Below are 24,603 nucleotides of genomic sequence, written 5' to 3'. Positions count from 1 at the left end.
ATTGGGTAGACCGTTCGCCAGGTGCAAGTCTTTCGATTTGACGCCACTTCGGTGACTTGCGCATTGATGGGGATGAAATGATGATGATTAGGAGAACACAACACCCAGTCCCTGAGTGGAGAAAATCTCCGACCCAGCCGGGGTTCAAACCCGGGCCCTTCGGATTGACATTCTATTGCGCTGACCACTCAGCTACCAGGGCGGACGTTATTTATGGTGTTACCTACTTTCATTGTTACTTGTATGGACAAATGTAGTCACTGATCATACTTCCATTGGGAAGTGGCTCCTGTGACTGAAAGGTCCTTCCTGTGGATTAAAACAGTGGGCATTGAAATTAAGTGAGTTTAATTATGAGGTAGTGCATAAGCCAAAGGACAACAGACAGAAGTGCAGCAGGAAAGTTTCATGGAGAACCAGAAAGCAAGATGTTGACTAATATGTGAAAGACTGTGTGCCATCCACGTCAGGAGCAAATTTAAGTCACCAATACATACCCCACTGCAAAGGTTACAGGAAGTGACAAAGCATTTTGAAATGCTTGGTTTAGATATTCTTGGACCTTTTAAAACAACAGCAGCTGGTAACAAGTACATTCTAATGATTATAGATCATTTTTCCCAGTTCATGGCAATTGTAGTAATTCCGGATCAGCAAGCAACAAAACTTGTAAATGTGATGCTTAATAATTGGATACTAATATTTTTATAAAATGAATAGTTGCTACTCACCATATAGTAGAGCTGCTGAATCACAGATAGGCAGAACTAAAACACCGTCAGAAAGCGAGCTTTTAGCCAGTGGCCCAAACTGGCCCCAACAGATTCTGTTCTCGTGTGTGTGTGTGTGTGTGTGTGTGTGTGTGTGTGTGTGTGTGTGTAGTCTATTTCCGATAATGGCTGTACTGGCTACTGCACTGTATGGTGAGTAGCAACTATCCTTTTCATAGTTTAACGTTACATTCCATCCTGGATTTTCCACTGTTTAATTTTGAATACTAACATATGGTGTTCTTGATACTATAATTACAGATCAGAGTACAAATTTTATGAAGCATTGTGTTGCCTGCTTTGTATCCAAAACCTATGCACTAGTCCTTTCCATCCACAAGCAAATCACCATACTGAACTGGTTTACCATACAATTTCTAAGATAAACCATTATGTGAATAGTGAACATGATAACTGGGATACATATTCACAATATGTACTATCAGTATATAATTCAAAATCACAAAGTAGTACAGGCTTTTCACGTTATGAGTTTGTATACGGTAGAAAGACACCACCCTCTTTCGAGATTGTGAAACTTAGGTCGCTTAAATTAGATGCCAATGACAAATCAGTGAATAAATTCACAAAACGGATTAGAGAAATTGGTAGGTTGCAGTAGGTACTGGGAGATGATGAAGTTTGCACAGGATAGAGTAGCATGGAGAGCTGCATCAAACTAGTCTCAGGACAACAGCAGGGGTATATGGTATGTTACGTGAATCCTGTGTAGTTTTAACTACTACTACTACTTCTTCACCTTCCTAAAGTCTTTATTGCATACCACGTGTTGTTTTGGAATCTGTTGGCAGAGCACCCACCACTCCACTGAAGGGTTTGACTTGGCCTACATAAATAAACAATTTTTTTTTTTTTTTTTTTTTTTTTTTTTTTTGTGGAAACTTTACCTTCAGATTCACTGGTGATGTCATCCCTATTGCTTGGTGTTGACCCTGGTATCTAAGTTTTTTTTCTGTTCTTCCTTTTGGCTTGTATGGATTAGTTATCAAACCCCACTGACATACTCGATATTGCGGCAATTTCTTCATTGGTTCCCTGTCTTTTCTTGATGCTAGTGTGCATTTTGTATTTGCTCATTTGACCTTCTACCACTCTACGATAGCTTCAGTGTCAGTGTATGGGCAGTAATTGTCATAGAGCTATGTCGTTGTTGTTGTGGTCTTCAGTCCTGAGACTGGTTTGATTCAGCTCTCCATGCTACTCTATCCTGTGCAAGATTCTTCATCTCCCAGTACCTACTGCAACCTACATCCTTCTGAATCTGTTAAGTGTATTCATCTCTTGGTCTCCCTCTACGATTTTTACCCTCCACGCTGCCCTCCAATACTAAATTGGTGATCCATCGATGCCTCAGAACATGTCCTACCAACCGATCCCTTCTTCTAGTCAAGTTGTGCCACAAATTTCTCTTCTCTCCAATTCTCTTCAGTTCCTCCTCATTAGTCATATGATCTACCCATATAATCTTCAGCATTCTTCTGTAGCACCACATTTCGAAAGCTTCTATTCTCTTCTTGTCTAAACTATTTATCGTCCATGTTTCACTTTCACAGATGGCTACACTCCATACAAATACTTTCAGAAACGATTTCCTGACACTTAACTCTATACTCGATGCTAACAAATTTCTCTTCTTCAGAAACGCTTTCCTTGCCATTGCCAGTCTACATTTTATATCTCCTCTACTTCGACCATGGCCGTGCGGTTCTAGGCGCTACAGTCTGGAGCCGAGCGTCCGCTACGGTCGCAGGTTCAAATCCTGCCTGTGGCATGGATGTGTGTGATGTCCTTAGGTTAGTTAGGTTTAATTAGTTCTAAGTTCTAGGCGACTGATGATCTCAGAAGTTATGTCGCATAGTGCTCAGAGCCATTTGAACCACTTCGACCATTATCAGTCATGTTGCTCCCCTCCTTTCAAGACACTGTCCATTCCGTTCAACTGCTCTTCCAAGTCCTTTGCTGTCTCTGACAGAATTACAATGTCATCAGCGAACCTCAAGGTTTTTAGTTCTTCTCCATGGATTTTAATACCTATTCAGAATTTTTCTTTTGTTTCCTTTACTGCTTGCTCAATATACAGATTGAATAATATCGGGGAGAAGCTACAACTCTGTCTCACTCCCTTCCCAACCACTGCTTCCCTTTCATGCAAGAAATGAACTTTAAGTAAAAATTTCCTTGTTTTATCACTTACAGTTCTTTTGAAAAGTGAACCTATTCAAAGGGTAAAACAGCATTGGCAGATAGGGATAAAAATTGCCTTCCATCTCCCCTTAAGTTGCATGATGCTCTGGTGAATTCAACAAGTGTCTACCAGATGCATCTGATCTGGAGTCCACTGCTGCAAACCCACAGCTCTCAAGCCAAGGAAGAGGTTTCCGATTTGCAAGTTGCAGTCCTAGTGGTCACAACGGTGACAGAGTGGGGACCGGGCCAATCTTCTGTGGATGAAGAACCAATCTCTCCATCTGCAAGCTGTTCAACTTAAGACACTGGGTGTGTCTTTCACCATTGTTGGGGCACTACAAGTACCACCTTGTCAGCTGAATGCTGGGACTGCCACTTGGGCTGTCCATTGTGTTTCTGACGGATCTTCCACTTGAATAACAGAAGACAACAGAAGCATACAGGTTTCTGGGACTCAGCCTAAATGCAGCTTCATTCTACAAGAGCACTGAGGCCCTGACGAATGTCCACATCCATGCCAGGTTGCAGGGATGCACAGCCACTGCAACCTCCCGTGACGGGAGCCACGGCACCGTCTGTAGGGGGACCTGTGCTCAGCAAGTTCCTCCCTAGGCACTGACATGGCACCTCACGCTTTCGAGCAGGGCAAACACTAACAGTCGATGCTAGGCAGTGCCGGTAAGAAGAGGGAGGGATTGTAAAATTCTCACCAATAAATGTCTGTTAATTCAATGATATTTCTTAGTGCCCCAGCACTTTACAGGATCATTAACCCCCACTATTCATTCAAACTCCTGATAAGAACACAACTCTGGCTCAGGTTGTAATAACACACACTGAATCAAACTGATCTCACAAAAATTAATGGTAAAACTCTGAGATTTCTTGAGGATAGAATAAGGCTGGATTCCCACGTAATGCTGAAGTGTGATGTTAAATCTTTGAAAGGATACATGGTAGGTTATGATGACTGTGGGTTTCATGTTCATTTTTCTGAAAAAGGTGTACCTGTGTATGCAGATATGTAAAATTCAACTGCAAACAATTATAGAAACCTCTGACTAACAGTCTAAAAGGCTTCTCGATATGTCAGATATATATGGAAAGGAAGATGTTGCAGAAAACGAACCTCTCTTAATGTTGATTTTGAGGAGGACAGTTAACATGGCTGTACGAATCAAGATGTAGTAATAAGCAATGAAAATGTTAGCGACCATTTGTATGACACTGAAGGAGAGCAATTCTGAAGCAAGAAATGAACTTCAAGTAATCCACAATTTATGTCAATGGCGAAATTTGGAGAAACCCTCATGTTTCTGTGAGGATTCAACACATTAACCAAGAATAGTGGTTCTCTGTGAGATTCCATGGAATTATAAATAAGAAGTGAGATGGAAAATTCTGAAGAAAGCAATGGAGAAAAAAGAATTCACAGAAGAAAAATAAAACATAAGAATTAGTTTTTACAACTAAAACAAACAGGGTGATCAAAAATCAAAGGGATTTTGCTATAAAATTAAATGTACATAAGGAAGCAGTTTGATACACAAGGCTTAATTGGTGGCAAAAGGATAAATACTATGATTTGGAATATATTACATTGATACATTTAGCCCTGCAGCAAGATTTGCAAAGCTGAGAGTTCTGCTGAGTGTTGCAATTCACCGTGATTGGTATATAAGGCAATATGATGTAAAGACATTGATTGTCAATGGTAATTTGAAGCAGGAAATTTAGATGTCAATTACTGAAGAGTCTGTAGGGTTTAAAGCAAACCTTATAGTGCAGGTACAAATTTCTTGTTACATATCTTAGTAAACATGATTTATGGGAGAGATGTTCGGATCCATGTGTGTTCTATAGTGAGGGTCTGGCACTACTGTTGTGTGATGGATTGGTTGTGGGCTCTACTGATGCAACAGCTAAATCTGTTGAACAGTTGGCTGAATGTTTGTGGGTCACTGAGGATGGTGTTGGTTGTTTTTTGGGCTTACAAATCAAGAAGTCTGACAGCTGTATTCGTTAAAGTACTTTTATCTTTGAAGGTTGTCGACTGATGTTACAGAACATCTTCGTTTGTTGTGTTGTGTTGTGTTGGCTATACTTTGGACTTTTGATGGGTTTTCCGATATTGTCCATACTTTTCAGGTTTTAAAATAAATGTTTTAGTTTATAAATGGCCTATTGTGTTTTACCAATGACTTCAAGGGATCTTTCTTGGATCACCAGATCTGAAACTGAATTTTTAAAAGTTCTTCCCTGTAACTGCTCTAAAGTGTTTCCGTTTCAATTTTACTCTTTTTAACTGGAAGAATAATAACATTGTAAAAGCAAATGTAGCTTTTAGTTCTCTGTTACTACAGAGCAATGAAGCTAAATGAACTATGTTGAAGCTGTTGCACCATTAAAGCTATACAAAAGCTTCAGATAGTGACACGCACTCAGGTAAATGGCTATAGAGATCTCCTAGTCCTCCTCCAACACCAACATTCTGGGTAATGGTATCTACAGTATGAGTAGCAGTGAAACAAGTTTGTATGGCCATATGAAACCAGTTTTTCCAATTCATTTACCATCACTAACTACCATTTCTTGATTTAATGAAACCAATACTGAAACGAATGTGGAAAGTGGTTTCTCAATCTAGGTAAGATGTAAAGATGAATATACACATGCATCCAGTGCCCTCTAAATTCTAGCAATATACTCTAAAATTACTAGCAGTATTATTCTATTTTATTCCAAGCAGTTGCTGATACCATCTACGACTCTGGTCATAGATGTTGGCACCTATGATGAGAAATATGATATATAGAAAACAAGCAAATTCAGAACTAATACTAGTGCCACCAACAAAATCTCTCGGAATACATGGTGAACTGCCACATCATTTTAGGAGATGTATACCCATTGTAAGAGAACTTTAAGTACCTTTTGTTTGGAGTTGTTTGGATTCTTGGGAAAGTCTATACCATTACATTTACTTCGGTGCAAGAAGATTGGTTAAATACATGTCTGAGATAATGAGTTCTACTGACAGAGGATGTAAAGTTACCCTGCAAAGTTCTGTAACTTTTAGTCAAACATCTCTTGGCATGTTTTTGAAGAAAATCAGAAATTCACCATAAAATAATACTCTACAATCTTCCAAGAATAGCTCCAAAATTCAAAATATTAGGCCATCTAACATACTACGTGTGCATGTAAGGTCACTGTAAATAGATGCATCACTCTCTAACCCCGAAATTGCATCACAGTTGTACTCGTACAATCTCTGATCTCAAAACAGATGGAGAAACATCCTTCTCTCTCTCTCTCTCTCTCTCTCTCTCTCTCTCTCTCTCTCTCTCTCTCTCTCTCTCTCTCTCTCACACACACACACACACACACACACACACACACACACACACACACACACACACACACCAGAAATCTTGAACATTCTGAATGCTGCTGACATGGCTGACCCAACTTGCACTGCTCACAAGGGAACCTCCCCATCGCACCCCCCTCAGATTTAGTTATAAGTTGGCACAGTGGTTAGGCCTTGAAAAACTGAACACAGATCACCCAAGAAAACAGGAAGAAGTTGTGTGGAACTATGAAAAAAATAAGCAAAATATACAAACTGAGTAGTCCATGTGAAAGATAGGCAACATCAAGGATAGTGCGAGCTCAGGAGCGCCGTGGTCCCGTGGTTAGCGTGAGTAGCTGCGGAACGAGAGGTCCTTGGTTCAAGTCTTCCCTCGAGTGAATAGTTTTCTTTCTTTATTTTCGCAAAGTTATGATCTGTCCGTTCGTTCATTGACATCTGTGTTCACTGTAATAAGTTTAGTGTCTGTGTTTTGCGACCGCACCGCAAAACCGTGCGATTAGTAGACTAAAGGACATGCCTCTCCAATGGGAACCGAAAACATTTGATCGCAAGGTCATAGTTCATCCGATTACTCCACAGGAAAACACACATGATATATTCTATAAGACACTGGTGACGGCATCTGCGTCACATGACAGGAACATGTCCTGGAATTTTGGAGACCGAAGTTGATTATGTGAGTGCCTGAACTTTGATAATTGTCTGAAAATAAAAACACACTTTTCACTCGAGGGAAGACTTGAACCAAGGACCTCTTGTTCCGCAGCTGCTCACACTAACCACGGCACTCCTGAGCTCGCACAGTCCTTGATGTTGCCTATCTTGCACATGGACTACTCAGTTTGTATATTTTGCTTATTTTTTTTTCATAGTTCCACATAACCTCTTCCTGTTTTCTTGATTGATCTGTGATCAGTTTTTCAAGGCCTATCCACTGTGCCAACTTATAATCAAATCTGAGGGGGGTGCGATGGGGAGGTTCCCTTGTCAGATGTTGGCCCAACAGTCTTCAGCACTGAAGTGTGAAATGATGGGTTTGATATAGTTGCACATCACAGTCCTGTCCAGCCAAGCGCAGTCAGGTGCATAGTGTGAATCTGTCTAATGTTGTTTGCGAAATCTATAGAACCTCAAGCGAACGTCATCTTTTCTGTGAATAGGTACTTGACGACTTAAAGTGGCAATCAACCAGAGCAGTTGCAAAAGGGTGAGTATTTGATGTGTCTACGCATATGTAACATACCATGAAGAATATGCGACTTATGAAAACTTGATAGCATAACTGCTGGATCAGTTGCACAATTTAGCTCACACCAATGGTTGCTGGAATGAAACACTCATCCACAATTGACATCACCCTACTGATGGGCTAAAATTACAAATTATAGCAAAAAAGTATAACATAATCATTTGATGGCATCAATGTTCGAAAAAAATAGTCTTTACAATTAAGATCTGACACACAGTCCAATTTGCTGGGGTTTGCAAAGCATGTAAGATTTTTTTTAATAATTACATGTTCCGGCAATAGTTATCTAAGTTACACACCCCAACAGCCATATCAAACAACAGCAATAAATTATCAGAACAAGTGGTGATTTGTGCCTCAAGAGTCTATCTTCTTTGGCCGTTGTGGTCTAACAGATAGAGCACTAGATTCCAGTTCTCAAGGTCTCAGGTTCAATCTTGGGTAAGAGTGGGGTTTTTACCTTGTTCCATTCCCTCGAAGACAGCTCAAGGTCCACTAAGCCAGCTCTCAAATTGTGTACTGAGGATCTTTTGGGGTAAACGAGGACTGAGGCGATGTGCTCACTCCCCTTTGCTTCCTAGTTCCATAGCAAATTAAAGGCTGTGTTCTATCTGCAGTCATGGCAGAAAGACCATTCACGGGCTGAGTGCCACAGACTTTTCAAGTTTCTGAATTATGTCACATGACTGGGACAAAGTTCATCAAAAGCTATTTCCGAAGACTTAGTGTACTTCAGTAAAACTGAGTTAAAGCATGACAGAACTCACAACTGTATTTCTTAATGGCTTAAAGTCAGTATTTCATATACAATAACGATTTCAAGAAGCAACACAAACGTGCGATTATGAAAGCCCTCCAGTTTATCAAGACTGCATTTTTCCCCAAGAAACTCATGAAGTAATTGACAAAGTATACTACAGTAGTCAGTAGTGTGATACCAATAGGTTGACGATATGTTCATTGCATGGCACCAAACACAGCAAGACTTAGCAATCAAAAATTGTGTTAATACCATCTAACCCACAGCCCTTGAAAACTGATCTGCTGTCTGCAGCTAATGTCTTTGGTTCATTAATGAACTCCTGACAGCACCACCATTACAAAAATTCTGGGAATACAGAGTACATATGTTGCCCTAAAGTATCAGAAAATTAGCCTGTGCATAGCAGTAGAGAGACAATAAAACACATTTAACATAAATAACTTGAAGTATCTGTTTATGACATCCAAGCAGCAATTGGTAAATGACCAAATGAATTGTAAGGAGCCTTCTCTGTGTTACAGCTTCACTAACCTGTCTCCTGAACTCCCTTGCTCTGTTGAGAAGCATCTGCTGCTCCAAAATCTCCATCTGCTGAGCCCTTTGGATTTCCAGTGTTGCTCCGATTGCTCCCTCCTGTGGTGCTCCAGAACGAAGTATCCAGCCAAAAGATTTGTTACTAATTTGTGCCACACATTTTGGTATTTTCAACCATTTTCTCAAATATATCACATTGTAACGGTACATTAAACCTGCAGCCTGAAAAACAATAAACACACATACAGTGCCATTGTGTAAGTAAGTGAAAAAAACTATCCTACTACGAAGGTTTGTCATGAGACACACCATTCATCAAAACAATACCTCTCGGGAGAGGGGAGAGGGGAGGGGGAGAGGGGAGGGAGGGGGAGAGGGGAGGGGGAGAGGGGAGGGGGAGGGAGGGGAGAGGGGAGGGGGAGGGGAGAGGGGAGAGGGGAGGGGAGAGGGGAGAGGGGAGGGGGGAGGGGAGGAGGGGGAGGGGAGGGGGAGAGGGGAGGGGGAGAGGGGAGGGGGGAGAGGGGAGGGGGGAGAGGGGGGAGGGGGAGAGGGGGGAGGGGGAGAGGGGGGAGGGGGAGAGGGGATGGGGGAGAGGGGATGGGGGAGAGGGGAGGTGGGAGAGGGGAGGGGGAGAGGGGAGGGGGGAGAGGGGAGGGGGAGAGGGGAGGGGGGGAGAGGGGAGGGGGGGAGAGGGGTGGGGGGAGAGGGGAGGGGGGAGAGGGGAGGGGGAGAGGGGAGAGGGGGGAGAGGGGAGGGGGAGAGGGGAGGGGGGAGAGGGTGTGGGGGAGAGGGGAGGGGGTGAGGGGGAGAGGGGGAGGGGAGAGGGGAGGGGGAGAGGGGAGGGGAGAGGGGTGGGGAGAGGGGAGGGGGGAGAGGGGAGGGAGGGGAGGGGAGAGGAGGGGAGAGGGGGGGGGAGAGGGGAGGGGGAGAGGGGAGGGGAGAGGGGAGGGGGAGAGGGGAGGGGGAGAGGGGAGGGGGAGAGGGGAGGGGGAGAGGGGAGGGGGAGAGGGGAGGGGGAGAGGGGAGGGGGAGAGGGGAGGGGGAGAGGGGAGGGGGAGAGGGGAGGGGGAGAGGGGAGGGGGAGAGGGGAGGGGGAGAGGGGAGGGGGAGAGGGGAGGGGGAGAGGGGAGGGGGAGAGGGGAGGGGGAGAGGGGAGGGGGAGAGGGGAGAGGGGAGGGGGAGAGGGGAGGGGGAGAGGGGAGGGGGAGAGGGGAGGGGGAGAGGGGAGGGGGAGAGGGGAGGGGGAGAGGGGAGGGGGAGAGGGGAGGGGGAGAGGGGAGGGGGAGAGGGGAGGGGGAGAGGGGAGGGGGAGAGGGGAGGGGGAGAGGGGAGGGGGGAGGGGGAGAGGGGAGAGGGGAGGGGGAGAGGGGAGGGGGAGAGGGGAGGGGGAGAGGGGAGGGGGAGAGGGGAGGGGAGACTTCAATTAACACTTCACAAAAGATACACAGAAGTAGCAAAAAACAGTCTTACTTCTTTCTTCTCACCTCTGGAGTGACAAGCTCGGACGATCTTTCTCGGAACAATAAGTTACAATAAGATAAATCTGACATCTGGTGGTCAACTCCTGAATTAATAGCAGTCAATTCGAAAGTCAGTCCGAGTTTTTTTTACCCACATGGGATTTACCCTAACTACCTTAAGACAACAACAGATTGCTAAACTGTAATTACTTCTGGTGAAAGGTCAATCCCCAAAATACAGGGTGAGCACAAAGTCTTGCCCTGATAACAATTTATTACAGAATAACTGCTTGACATAATAATTTACATTTGATAAAATTACATAGGTTAGTGTTACTAGTTTTTTTAAGACAGTTACATTAGTAAACCTCATCGTGTACTCCCTTGGTAGCTCGGAAAATGTCGAGGTGGTATTCCAGTTCCTGCCGGGTGTTTCGTAACGTGTTCTGTCACAGTACCCACAGCAGCTTGCATCCTAGCCTTCAGTTCATCATCGTCACCAACTGGTGTGATGAAGACTCTGTCCTTGATATAGTCCCAGAAAAAAAAGTCAAGGGGCGTTATGTCTGGAGAGCGGGGTGGCCAGGGTGTTGGACCGTTCCTTCCAGTCCACTGATCCGGGAATATTTCATCCAGGAAATCATGCACTATCAAAGCCCAGTGGGGGGAGGGGTGCTTCATCTTGCTGGTAAAGTATCCATGGTTGATACTGTTCTAACTGTGGGGCAATGAACTGTTGCAAAACAGTCTAAGTAAATGTTAGCGGCAATGGATTTATCAGCGAAGAGAAACAATCCAAAAAGCTTGCTATGCATGAGGCCGCACCAAACATTCACTTTTTCACTGTCTCGCTGTAACTATACAGTAGCATGTGGAGACTGAACCCCATATATGGACATTATGCCTATTTACCATTCCACTGACATGAAAGGTGCATTCATCGGTAAAGCAAATGCAATTTAAGTAATCATTCACACCATCTATCCTGTTGAGAATCTCAGTTGCAAATTCAGCACATCATTCGGTTGCAAGGCCTGCACGATTTGCACTTCGTAGGCATGCAACCTAACCCTTTCATGAAGAACCTTCACCACACTTGCTTGCGGTATTTGAAGTTTATGTGATGCTTGATGAGTTGATTTAGGCAGACTCCGTTGAAACGATTGCCGAACATGACCAACAGTTGCATCACTCACATGAGGCCTGCCACTTCAAGGTTGATCTTCAACACTGTCTGTTTCATTAAACTTTGCATACCATCGCTTTATTGATTTAACATCAGGAGGGCTGCGTCCATAAGAAGCCCGAAATTTACGCTGAACACTGATGGGCGATTTCGTTTCGTGAAATCAGAGCACATATTGCACTTTCTCCTGCTTCGACGCCATTTCGCTAGAAACTAACATGGACCACATCGGTGTTGTGGAGCACTAATGCCATCTATTGGTCACAACTAGTAACACTAACCTATGTAACGGCATCAAAAGTAACTTATTGTGTCAAACGGTTATTCTGTTATAATTTTTTATAATCAGGTCAAGACTTTGTGCTCACCCTGTATATTCCTTCAAACAGTACATGTCTAATCTGAAATGCTTTTTTATACATATTCATCAATGTGTATCTCTTCCAAGTCAATCTTAAATCAGTGACAATTTCTTATCACTTTTACATTCAAATTCTGTCATTCAATATAATGTTGGGTGCAATCTTCTCAGAATACTGGAATTTTAGTTTTCCACCCTTCAACTATATAACAAACCATCCCTTCCCACCATTAACAGCTGATACAGCCGAAAAACCTCAAAAATCGAAGTAAACTTAACCTTCCACTAATTACTTAGGAAGCTTGAAAATATTAAAACTACAAATTGCAGGTAAAACCTAAAAGCCATTCTGGGATTTCTCACTAAAACATCCGAATTCACTACAAAGAATTGAAACATACTCTTGGAACTTTACAAATATCCTGTTGTAATAGTTGCAGTTAACCACAGACATTGAAGTCCACCCATACCAATGGACAGAGTATACAACTGAGGAAAATTTCATCCTTTAATTCAATATTTAGGTAAGGTACCTGACAAATACAGAAGTTGCCCAAATTAGGTATCATAAAAAACACACACAAAAAGAAATCTCTATACTCACTATTCCCAAAAAGAAATCTCTATACTCACTATTCCACATACTGCAGAAATTCCGTTTGCAAATGACGAGGAACAAAGTTGTAATCCAAGTAGATATGTCAGAGTTTTTCCAGTAATAGGTATTCCAAGAATATGAGTCTGTGCAACACGAGGGACATCAAAGAAGAAGCTCACAAACAATGGAAATATCAGGCCATACCTAGAAGAGATTTCTGCAAGTTACAAAATAGTAACAGTTCTCAAATCAGTAAATTAAACAAATGCAGCTATACTTCAATCAGAATAACAAAGTGACTGACAGCTAGCTGTTTACATGACAGCTACCATAGCAACACCCAATCAGAGCAGGAGCTTAGTCACATCTTTTGTTCTGTGAACAGTCGTCTATCTTATATGTAAACTGAAGGTGGAGTGGGAAAAAAGGGAAGGGAAGGGAAGGGAAGGGAAGGGAAGGGAAGGGAAGGGACTACTGATGTCAGCTGCATTGTGACTGTGCAGAATCAGCAGCAACATGTGAAAATATATGCTGCACCAGGATTCGAACCTGGGATCTCCTGCCTGCTAGGCAACTGTGTTAACCGCTACGCCATCCAGACACAATGTTTATCACAACTGCGTCGACTATCTCAGAACGCCTCTCAGTTGTTACTGTGAGATTCCCGCAGGATGCCACACACAATTGTGCATCCATACTGAAGGAGGAGGATTCATTGTCCATCGAGATGAATCAATTATATGAATGCATGGTGTCTGTTCTTTCAGACATGTCTTGAATCCGAATGAACAGACATCACGCATCCATATAGTTGTCACATTGCAGAGCTACCTCTGTTGTCAGTTACTGGCCAGCTGCTGCTGATAGCTGGAGTCTGCAAAATAATTGTTGTGATTTATTATTATGTGCTCTGTTTCTCTTTATAGAATTTTTTAAGGAATTAGTGAAAGTAATGTGAAATTACTTAGAAAATGGTACGACTATTAAGATCTTCCAAAGTGAACTCAACAACACACATTAAAAGGGAACGCATTAATGTACTCACTACAGAACCACACTGCTGCCGCTACCAAAACCATACTGCACTTGACATAATAATGAACTGACAACACCCCCCCCCCCCTTTTCATGCTAAACTGTCAATCACTTTGTTACTCTAATCAAGGGATCAACAGTATTTGGCAAAACATAGTACTACAATAAAGTAACTTACTAAATGTTGCAGATAACCAAGAATATGCAGCTAGACACATTAAGATACCAATTTCACAACATAACATAATTAGATGTGAATGATTATAAAAAATAATATGAAAAACACACATATCAAAATTTACAGCTACAATAGTTAAATAATATTACAAAATTATAGTGGTTTTATTATTTTTATCAACATTTAGTAGGTAATGAAAATCTTAATTTTTTTTCACAATTTTGTTTAGGCTGGTTAGTTGATTGATTGGTGGGTAAGGGAATAAAAACAGAGGTTATCAGTCCCTTGGTCATGACTGTTCATCCAAGGGTAGTGATGATCATCAATTTTGTTTATGCTGATTCTACAATTAATGAGTCCACCTCCATAGCACATGAGACTTATGTAGAGAACCTAGGTTCGATTCTGGTACTGACTAGGATTTTTTCCTTGGTGGGAGGAGAGTCCTGTGGCGTTAACTGAGGAGCTGCTTGAGTGAGGAGTAGTGGCTCCGAGATTTGGGAAGGAGAGTGGTTTGCTGACTCTGCACCCCCTCCATACTGCATCCAGTGACCCCACTGACAGAGGATGACTCAGCGGTCAGTCAATACTGATTGGCCCATCAAGGCTAGAACATGGAGCTTTGCTTAATTTTTACAATGGATGAGATACCGACATTCATTATGTTCAGTTGCTTGACTAACTAGAGACAGTTTGAAATGTAGTTACTGCAAGAATGGATGAGTTACACACACTCATGACGTTCAGTTGCATGATAGACAGATTGACAATCAGTCTGCCTGAAATGTAGTTACAGCAGTTGTCCACCTCTGGTGCACTATACTACATAATATGAATGCACTAAGGTTCCCCCCTCTCTCTCTCTCTCTCTCTCTCTCTCTCTCTCTCTCTCCCCCTCCACAACAAAGACTGAAAATATAAACCGGACACAAGGAAAGCTGATTATGGAAGTTCATTAAAATCTATATCCATTTAATCAACATTAACAAGAATCTCATCTTAAACTACAGGATATGCTACTCAGTTTTGATCAACTACTAGGAGTTGCAAAGTGTCATAGTAAAGTTTTGCAATGTCCAAGTCCAATTGAAAAATTAAATCCTCCTTTGTACACTTTTAAACCTGTGATATTTGAAGTAAAAAAGAGCTTGAGTTTCTCTAATAAAAAATGACTTGATCATTGGAATTAACAAATGATTCAATGGAAAAATTAAGTGTGATTAGTAGTTATGCAGTTTCTTCTTTTTTTTTTAGGAGTGAAAATGGATCAGTGCTTTGATGAAATCTCTCTACAGATTGGAGAACCCTCTCTGGTCCACGTGGCCTTTAATGCTGCAGAGAATGCATACAGGTTAAGGGTCTTGATCGGCAATTAAGATCACAGGGATAAATTAAGACAATAGGGATCATAGAGACAGCTGCCAATTGAATCCTATTAATACAATGAATGCACTGGTAAGTGCACAATTTACTTCTATGGCCATCTCCCCACGACAAAACTTACTTTCTTAGGAAGTAGCTGTTGCTGATTATACAACTGACTCAATTTCCAGGGAATTTATTTTGTAAATTACATGAACTAACAAATGACATTGGGTGGCAAACAGAAGATTTCCAAACTGACAAATCTAACTGTTCGGGGCAAGTGTGCATAACCGAATGCCTTTAGTATTATACAATATGACCACTAAGAAATTCCACCATTTCAAATCCTATGGCAGACAGTGACTGAATACCATGTGGAGTGACACACACACACACACACACACACACACACACACACACACACACACCAGCACCAGCACCACAGCTCCAATGGAGTGAGGAATTCTGTCAGTTGGAGTGGGAAGGAAGAAAGAAGGAGAGTGTAACCCACCCTTCTGCTCCTTTCCTTTCTTTCACACCCACTCCACCTGCCAATTATTTACACCAGTTGAGCTGCAGTGCAGCACAATATTATCGGCTGGGATAATGCTACACAAGTGAGTATCTGTTGGGTGTGCTTATTCTGTCAGCTCTAAAGTAATATTAGTCCAAAAGTCCAGCATCTTTATGAGGTCTCTGCGTATCTACAACAACTCAATGTCTCAACTATATGGTGAGTTGTTATCTTTATCCCTTCCACTGCACATATTTCCACAAATTCGTTTCCATCATCTGTAACTGTAATATCTGCACCAAAAGTCACAACTTTTTGACAATAAGAATGAAAATATAGTGACAGAGATAATGAAGCTGAGAGATCGTACTTAGAAAAGTTAAAACTCAGCACATCAATGTGGTACAAATTCTAAAAAAGGGGTCTTGATGCTAAGGAGAGTAGGAGTTAAGTGTGTTCTCTAGAAATGATTAAATAACCAATCCTGTTTGAAGAACGAAATATTGTAGAGACAAGAACATGCATTATGCCTTTTTATGACAAAACTCTCATATGTGATTTGTTTGCATAAGAAAAGAACTACAATGAATAACATTGTAGAAAGAGGTGGAGAGGGAAGGTGCCATCAACCAGAAGGGTTAGTTGAACATAATGGCTTTTTATAAGGCTTGGCTCTTTTAGAGGTGGCAGTAAGCCATTGCCTTCCCTTGACTTCTGAACTTACAGTCATTGAGGGTCGATGGTTTAATGTGGATTCCAAACCACACTACACATGGCATTTTTCACACTGAATTGCCTTGCCAGAGGTGAAAGAAGTGAAACGTGGTACACAAAAGTTATCGGCGATCAACCCTCTGCCTTTGGCTCTATAACCTGGCACTTTACCACTTTCAAGAAGACCACAGGTCAATCTGATTTTTATAATTTTTTTTATAGTTTGGTATGTGAAGTTCAGAACTCATATACCAATCTGCCTCAACAGTTCAATATAATTCTTAAGAATCCTCAAGAAAATCGAGTTGGACATTTTCCGAGGAACTTTAATTCACTAAACGTTAGGCCCTTTTCACAATGGGCCATGCGGCTCACTTGTTACCATTTGAAAATGGTAATCCTTAGGTACTTAAATATAAACTTCGCCAAATATATGCTACTAAATAGAACAGAAGCTTTTGAAACATGGTGCTACAGAAGTACGCTGAACACTGAATGGGTAGATCACACAACTAATGAGAAATTACAAATAAAAGTGGGGAGAAAAAAAGTATGTGGCATAATCTGACTAGAAGAATGAACAGACGACAGTACATATTCTGAGACATCAAGGATCACCAATTTAGTACTGGACGAAAGTGTGGGGAATAAAAATCTTAGAAGGTGACTGAGAGATGAATACAGCAACCAGATTCTGAAGGATGTAGGTTGTAGTAGTTATTCAGACATGAGGCTTGCACAGGTTAGAGTGGCATGGAGTGCTGCATCCAAACAGTCTTTGGACAATGACGATGACATATTAATTAACACATATCTAAGCATGAAAAATACACGTAATCTTGTTTCTAATTATATATTCCACCACTGCAAGTATAATTTCTCAATTATTGATACTTTGTAAAATATACTTTGTAAAATACTGTTAGTAAATATGTCATTTTTTTAAATTTAAGCAATATTTATTAACAGTCTTTTACAAAATATTGTTGATTATGAATGTATATTTGCAATATGTGTAATATATAATTAAAAACAAAGATATGTGCTATTTTCATGGTAAATGATTTGATGTGTGTTAATTAGCACATATTTGATTAATTTTATATATAAAAGATGCAGGTATTTGGAGGAGAAGAAGAAGAAGAAGAAGAACTAGTGGCACATCAATTACCATTCTCCAACAATACCAAGCGAGCCACGGAGCCTGTTGTGAAAAATCGCCTGAAGTTTAGTGAATTAATGTTCCTCTCAAAAGTCAATATTCTCGAGAACTATTGAGTTGCACTGAACTGCTTTAGCGGATTGATATGTGAATTTCATGTACTAAATATACAAACAATTACAGAACTCCAACTGCCAGCTAGTCTCCTTGTTAATTATAGTGTCTCACCTTCTGTCAAAATAGCAATATTTGGCAAGGGGGGGGGGGGGAGGGAGGAGGGAGCCTTGGAAATTTACAACACAACTTGTCTAGAAGAAGGGCTCTCGAGAGATATGACAAATCATAGTGGAATAGTCCAACTTGGTAATGGACCAATGTGTAAGGTCTAACTTGTGGAGGCATCAGTAGTCAGGTTCAAGTTGATGTGGAGTGTAGCAGTTACACAGTGATGAGAGTTACACCAGACAGACTAGTGTTGAGGACTGTATCAAATCAATCCTCTCACCTGCCAAACTAGTACAGAATTCAGGTTATGTTACAGGCTGTCTACACAAACTCCATAAAAAAGTGCCAACTGTGATGTCACTGCTATAAGGCAGAATAGCAGTATCATGATCTTTGATATGCTTGCCATCTTACTAATCCTGAACAACACAACTGAAGCCGTCATCGACATTATATTGTGAAACTATGTTGCTCACTAGACCTATATACAGCTGTGATACAACACAAAAATACTGCAGACACTATCCATATAATTTATGACATGACACTTCAAAGAATACTCAAAAAACCACTTTTCAATAAAAATGTTGAACAACATTCAATTGTGGGTACATAATTACTGAGTGACAGTGACCAATTTGTAAAAGCATTAATGTAGCTCTCTTTTTCCCTTTCTCTTTCTGCATTGTACATAAACATGACATTTTTGCAACTAGGGGCAAAACTTTAGTTTGCCTTATCGAGGTATACACGAGATAAAAAAGTCTCCAGCCAAAATACTGTGCCGTTCAACTCAATGTCTTAAACAGTGCACAATGTGCAACTGAAGAGAGTATCTGCTGCCACATAATTAACACCACCCCTTCCACATGAACTTTATAAATGGCATAACTTGTGTTTACGTTTGAAAGACATTAACAAATAGTTGCAAAATGTAAACCAATAGCAACTTATGTTTTAATGGTATGTTGCATAGCTAAAACAACTTACTCATTGTATATTTGCTTATTTGTTATTCAGTATCTCCGAGATATAACACAAGGTCAAATGTAAAAATTCTTGGTGTAGCAGTGAAACAAGGCTGAAATGGAAAGCAAATCAGTTTTCAATGTAGTCCCTTTAATGGTCAAATATTTTTCCAGTCAGTAGTTTCCATACTGTGGAAATTATGCAAAATCCGATTAAGGATAAGAATGAGTTCTTCACTAAACTCCGTTTCTCTTTCCATCTACAAATTTCTTTAGATGTGGGGTAAGCGAAACACACAGGGTGTCAAATATAGTGAACAGAGTGGATTTTCCAATGATTTGTACTTCCAACTACCATCAACAATAAGCTTTGGTTGAAAGGTGCATTATCGCGTTGTCACGATTTCTTTTTCAATTTAAATTCAAGCCTTTGGCAGTTATGTTTTTCATTCAGCTAATCCACAAGACAAGTGCAGTATTTGCTTGCTCTTGTTTTATCCTTTGCCAGTGAAGCAATAAGGAAACCTCTCCTAAGAATGGAAATTGTTTTGCTTTTCTCAGTAAAATACTACTGTCTCAGGCAAATGTCACCCCACTCAGTCATCTACTTCCCATCCTGCACATCATTCCTCTCCTATACAATACTGTTTAAGTTATATGAAGGTTACAATGCATGATCCTTGTGACAACACTGTTTAGAAGTTTAGAACAGAGCATTATCACTACGTACAGAAAAATTTGTGTTTTTGAGATCGCTCAGGAGTTCATGTAAGATTTTAAATAAAGTGCGATAATCTTTCAGTGTAAAGAAGATGTGATTTTTGATGAGTATCTGCAGCAGTAACAGCAGAGTAGTAACTGTTACTGTCAAACAGGAAAGTAACTGAGTGTTGAGTCATCAACGGGCACAAAAATATTGAAAGCTTGCTAGCTTTGTGCCAGCTAGACACCAAATGTTGGAGCTGCAGTCCAGCAGGTGGACTAGGGTTGGATGGTGTTATGTTGGTTGAAATGGGTAGAGGGAGAAAGTGATGGGTAGCTTATGGCTTGGAGGGAGGTAGCAAGTGTGGCGGAAGGGGCAGCAGCTGCACGAACTAAGCATGTAATACATGGTGTGGCCACAACAAAGATGATGTGGATGTGTAGACTGGGAGGCAGTGATACGACAGAGGACAGGGAAAACTGTTGGTTAGAGATGTGGAGACAGTGGGTTAGTGGAAATTGGTGCCAAGAGCATGCTGTTCTCAGCTGCATGTTCTCCCACTAGACGGTCAACTTTGTTCTTGACCACAGTTTGGTGGCAGCCATTCTCTCTGATGGACACCTATCTGGTTTTAATGTTGGGGGAAAAAAAGAAAGAAAACTGTGCTGTGATTGTGTCAGATTTGGTATATGACAGGTCTGCTTTCATAGGGGGATAGGATAATGCTGTGAGAGGACTGGAATAGGAAGCCCCGGGTGGATGAATTGGGTAGGTTTTGCACGTGCCACAGGGATATGGTGTTGCGAGTGGCATAAGGACGGACCAGGACACTGAGTAGGTTGTGTGGGTGATTAAATACCACTTAAGGACTAGGGAAGCTCTTGGGTAAGAAGTCCCTCATTCCCATGCATAATGGTAGATAATCAAATTATCAGGGACTGGGCGGATTTAGTGACATCCCTGAACAGTCAGAGGGATTGTGTCTGTTGCACAACATCCACAGCCAACATCTATCTTCAGGAGTTCCGGGAACCGCAGTGATGCAAAATGTTTTTTGATGTGTGTATATTATAATAAATCACAATCAATGGTTACATCAACACCTCAAATTACAACAAAGACTGTATTTGTCCCATTCCCCATGCATGACAGAACACATTAGAATGAAATGACATGACATGATATTTACTAACACAAATTAAAATTAACAGAAAGCCTGTTATGTTACATAATATAAAGTTACATATCCTTTGAACCTGGGCTACTAAAACATAACTACTTACGGTCCTGGTGGAAGGTAACCACCTCCGTGGACATCCATATTTAAATATTGGAGAATCATTATTGTTGAAGTTTCTAAAATTGTTGCTATTGTACAGGTTGCCAAAAGATATGAAGCAAACTTATGTGAACCATATCGCCTCTCAAATATCCTGAAAAAGAGTAGAAAAAAAATTAAGAAGTGCTGAAGCACAGCTGCTTGACAATAACATTTACATTATGTCCTGGTTGTACAGCTGAAGCAGTTTTAACATTCTCTCAAAGAGGAAAGGACTGGTCACTACTGTCACTTTTAAGTAGTTATCTGTGAAGTAATGGAATATTTGAAAAAGTAGAATTACAAAAATCAGCATCTACCAACATATCACAGTTTCTTACTTTTCCATAACTAAAGTTAAATCACTGATTGCACTTCTAGAGAATGCTATGATCTGTTTAGAACTATGAGATAATAGAAAGCATTAAATGTTATGCCAACTCTTTGTTTTTGGACTTAGTTCAACTGCAGAGACAACAAACACATAAAAACAAACATGTTATACGTAAATCCATTTTCTTTACAGTGTAATGTAATTGGGTAGATAAAAAAAATCTATTCACCATACAGTGGCAGAACACACACAAAAAAGGTTATAATGAGGCAAGCTTTCAGTGCCAGTTGCTCCTCCTGGCAGAAAGGCCTGAGGGAAGGAAGAGTGGTGAAGGAAAAGGATTGAGAGATGTAGGAAAATGGGTATATTTCAGAAAAGTTAACCAGAACCACGGGTCAGGGTAGATGAGAAGGAAAGATCTTCCTTCTTTCCTTCTCATCCCATCATCTCCTCTGATCTGCAGTTCTGGGCGACTTTTTCGAAGTCTACCTCTTTTCTAGATCTCTCCAGTCCTTTTACTTCACCCCTCTTCCTTCCCCTTCAACCCTTCTGCCAGAAGTCGAGGAGCCACTGGGTTCAAAAGCTTCACTTTTGTGTGTGTGTTCTGGCACCACTTTGAGAGTTAATTTTTTACTATCCAATTACATTACATTATAAATACAGGTTTACATGAATTTTTAACCCTGAGAATGCTACTTTTAATTCTTATTTCAACCACATTTTACAATTGAGTTTCCCAAAGTTACATAATGGTTGAGAGAGAAAACCACTCATCATCTTTAAGACAAACTGCCAATTGACAGGCATGTAATAAGTAGTGATGAGTATAAAGATTTCAGTCTTGATTTTCCTTCTGGGCACAAAGTTTAAAAAAACTTCTGATGCTGCCGTGTCACTGGTCCATGTAGCAGTCAGGCCAAACATTCCTAGCATATAAAAATGAGATGGAGGGAAAGAAAGCATGTGATTTCACAGATAATACACACCTAACAAAATAGCGGAAGAGCAGATCAGTTTTGTGGCAAGAAAGAGCAAAATGGACATAGAGGGGCAGAAGAGAGGAAACAAGTCAAAACTGAGAAACATGGAATAACTGAGGATGAAGGGAATATAACTAAACAAAATAAAATAAAAATATTTTAATTATGTGAAATATGATATACAATAAAATAATAATGGGTAGTTAAACTAAATATAAATGACAGGGAAAGTTGGGAAGTTCTCTAGCAAGGAACTGAATTGAAGAAGGGTCAAATATCTGAGTTGTTTAAGTTTTAGAAAGAGATGATTTTTGGATTATGTCATATGGAAGTATATTTACTTTTTTACAAAACTGGGCACAGTACACTACATAGAAACAAGGTTTTCTTACACTAAATTCCATTTCCTGCTTTCTGCTGCCAATCGCCCTATATTATGTTCTGTGGCAAGTCATTTTCTATTGCACCTTGCTTTGGTCGGCCTAGTGGTCTTCTTCCATGAATAGTAAAATCTATGGACTTCAAAATGCTCACTGATGTTTATCCAACCAACTGACATGACCTGCCCATACAAGCTCTTCATTTCTGATAACGCCTACAATATTTGGGCTGTTGTAGATATCATCCAGCTCACAATTATGCTGTATCCTTCATTCCTTTGTGATCTCATCTTGTACCAGACCATTGATCATCCATAAAACTTTCCACTCAAAAACAAGAAGATTATTTAGGTATTTTTTTCAGACACTCCATAATTTGCTATGATACATCTCTACAAGTTTGAGGTGTGTTTAGTACAGCTGGAGTCAGAAATTCTTAAAAGAGTGAGTGATTTAAAAAGCTAACTGAAGTACAACTGGTTTGCGGTTTGAATCCTTAATTTGACTTACATTTCACATGATGTGTCTTCTGTAAATATTACTCCCACATACCTAAAATTATGAACCCTTTTGTAGAATTATGTTTCGACTACCAGTGGCCGGAGTGGGTCTCTTGGATCAGACATGAGTTCTGCTCACCGTCAGGTATCTGGTCTTTGATCCAATGACATGGAGACCAATCTTGCTTACTGCCACCTCCACACTGTCACTCATCTGCATTAGTTGTTCCTTAGATCTGGACAACACGGCCATGTCGTCAGCAAATGCAAGATGGGATTTTCTCACCTCCCCCCTCAATCCATTCAAAATTCTTAGGGAAAGCTTCCTTCATCATCTTTTCAAGCTCCAGATTGAACAATATTGGTGACATGACATCTCCTTGTCTCAAGGTTTTGTTTATGTTAAAGGTCTCTATGACTTGGCTCCCCACTTTCACTTTGCCTTTTGTATCAGTGAAACAAACTTACTACACTGACGAGTTTTTTTGGTATTCCAAACTTGGATAGGCAATCCATCACGCTCTGTTGGTGAAAACAGCCGTACGTCTTCTTAAAATCTATGAAAAGCAAATGACAGTTTTGTCATATTCCCATGTCTTCTCAGTGAGCTGTCTCAATATACAGTTGTTCGCAATCCAACAGCACTTCCTGAAACTACCTTGATATTCACCAATCACTACTTCTGCAAATAGTTGTATTCTGTCCAATATACAGTTGGACAACAGGGTGTATACGCGGATACGGGAAGAAATTCCCAGATTTTTCCCAGATAAAAATACACTTTCTCTTGGATGAAAATATACCTCAGAACTGTAAAAGTTATCAATTCCTTGAGTGGTAAAGGTTTTATACAGCACTTCCCGGTACTTTAGGGGGAAAAAAAGCATTTTGGAAAGATCTTTGATGCACAGCAATATGTACGCGTAATATGAAGCTTAATATTTTCATATTACCGAAGTATAAATATGAATTCCACCCATCACAGTATGTTAGTTTCCAAAGCACTGAAATCGAGATTGCAATGTACTTTTGTCAGCCAATTAACAGCTCATGTCACATTATCTCACCAGCAAATGAAAGCAGATATTCAGAACATAGGACACCTTATGTAGTCAGCCAATACCTACAATCACTGTTAAGTAGAGCGGATGCACAAATAGCCAAAGTTTATGGTTTAAATTAATATATACATAGTATAGCTACAAAAAAAGCTAAGCTTTCATATATTTATTTTTTGAGTATTATGTTGTCCCTTCTAAAATTCTTTAAGTGGCTGGTCCTCAAAGTGTTAAGTTTGGAATGAGATTCAATCACTCTGTGATTTAAGAAATTCATCACACATTTTCACACTTAACATAGCTCACATTGCATAAAAGGAAATTTACTTTGAAACTCAATACTTGTCAAAGAAGCATTGGGAATATTTTCCCACGACCTGTTAGAAATATAAACTACTTGTGACGTCATGCTCATCAAAAGCAGCTGTTATGAAGTATTACACAGTGTTCGTCCTGAAGCCTTTGACACATTTAGCTGTTGGCAAACTATTATGTGCACACTGTGTTTGGTTTTAAGTTTTACACTGGTGTTTCCCTCTTGTTTATGTTTTATTGCTGCAGTATTATTCTACAGTAGTAGGCTAAAGTAAAATCCTAAGATGTTATAGCATATGTTCAGGAGAGCTATTCCTCTGTGGTTGGCGCAGCCCATTTTGTCACCTTT

At 40.6% G+C, this 24,603-nt stretch overlaps 1 protein-coding gene across 2 annotated transcripts in view; it reads right to left on the bottom strand.

The window, feature by feature from the left end:
* LOC126161808 (uncharacterized) overlaps positions 1 to 24,603 on the bottom strand; it is a 49,961-nt gene that overhangs the window by 12,724 nt on the left and 12,634 nt on the right. For both annotated transcript variants that reach the window (XM_049917900.1, XM_049917901.1), the window contains exons 4-6: positions 20,653 to 20,802; positions 12,541 to 12,709; positions 8,898 to 9,122 (exon numbers count right to left, since the gene is read on the bottom strand). In XM_049917900.1, coding sequence (XP_049773857.1) covers positions 8,898 to 9,122; positions 12,541 to 12,709; positions 20,653 to 20,802 — 544 coding nt within the window. The remainder of the gene's footprint in view (positions 1 to 8,897; positions 9,123 to 12,540; positions 12,710 to 20,652; positions 20,803 to 24,603) is intronic.

Source organism: Schistocerca cancellata, chromosome 2, assembly GCF_023864275.1.
Source record: "Schistocerca cancellata isolate TAMUIC-IGC-003103 chromosome 2, iqSchCanc2.1, whole genome shotgun sequence".
NCBI lineage: Eukaryota > Metazoa > Arthropoda > Insecta > Orthoptera > Acrididae > Schistocerca > Schistocerca cancellata.
The sequence above is the reverse complement of the archived record's forward strand: the minus strand, read 5'-3'. Positions and strand labels throughout refer to the sequence as shown.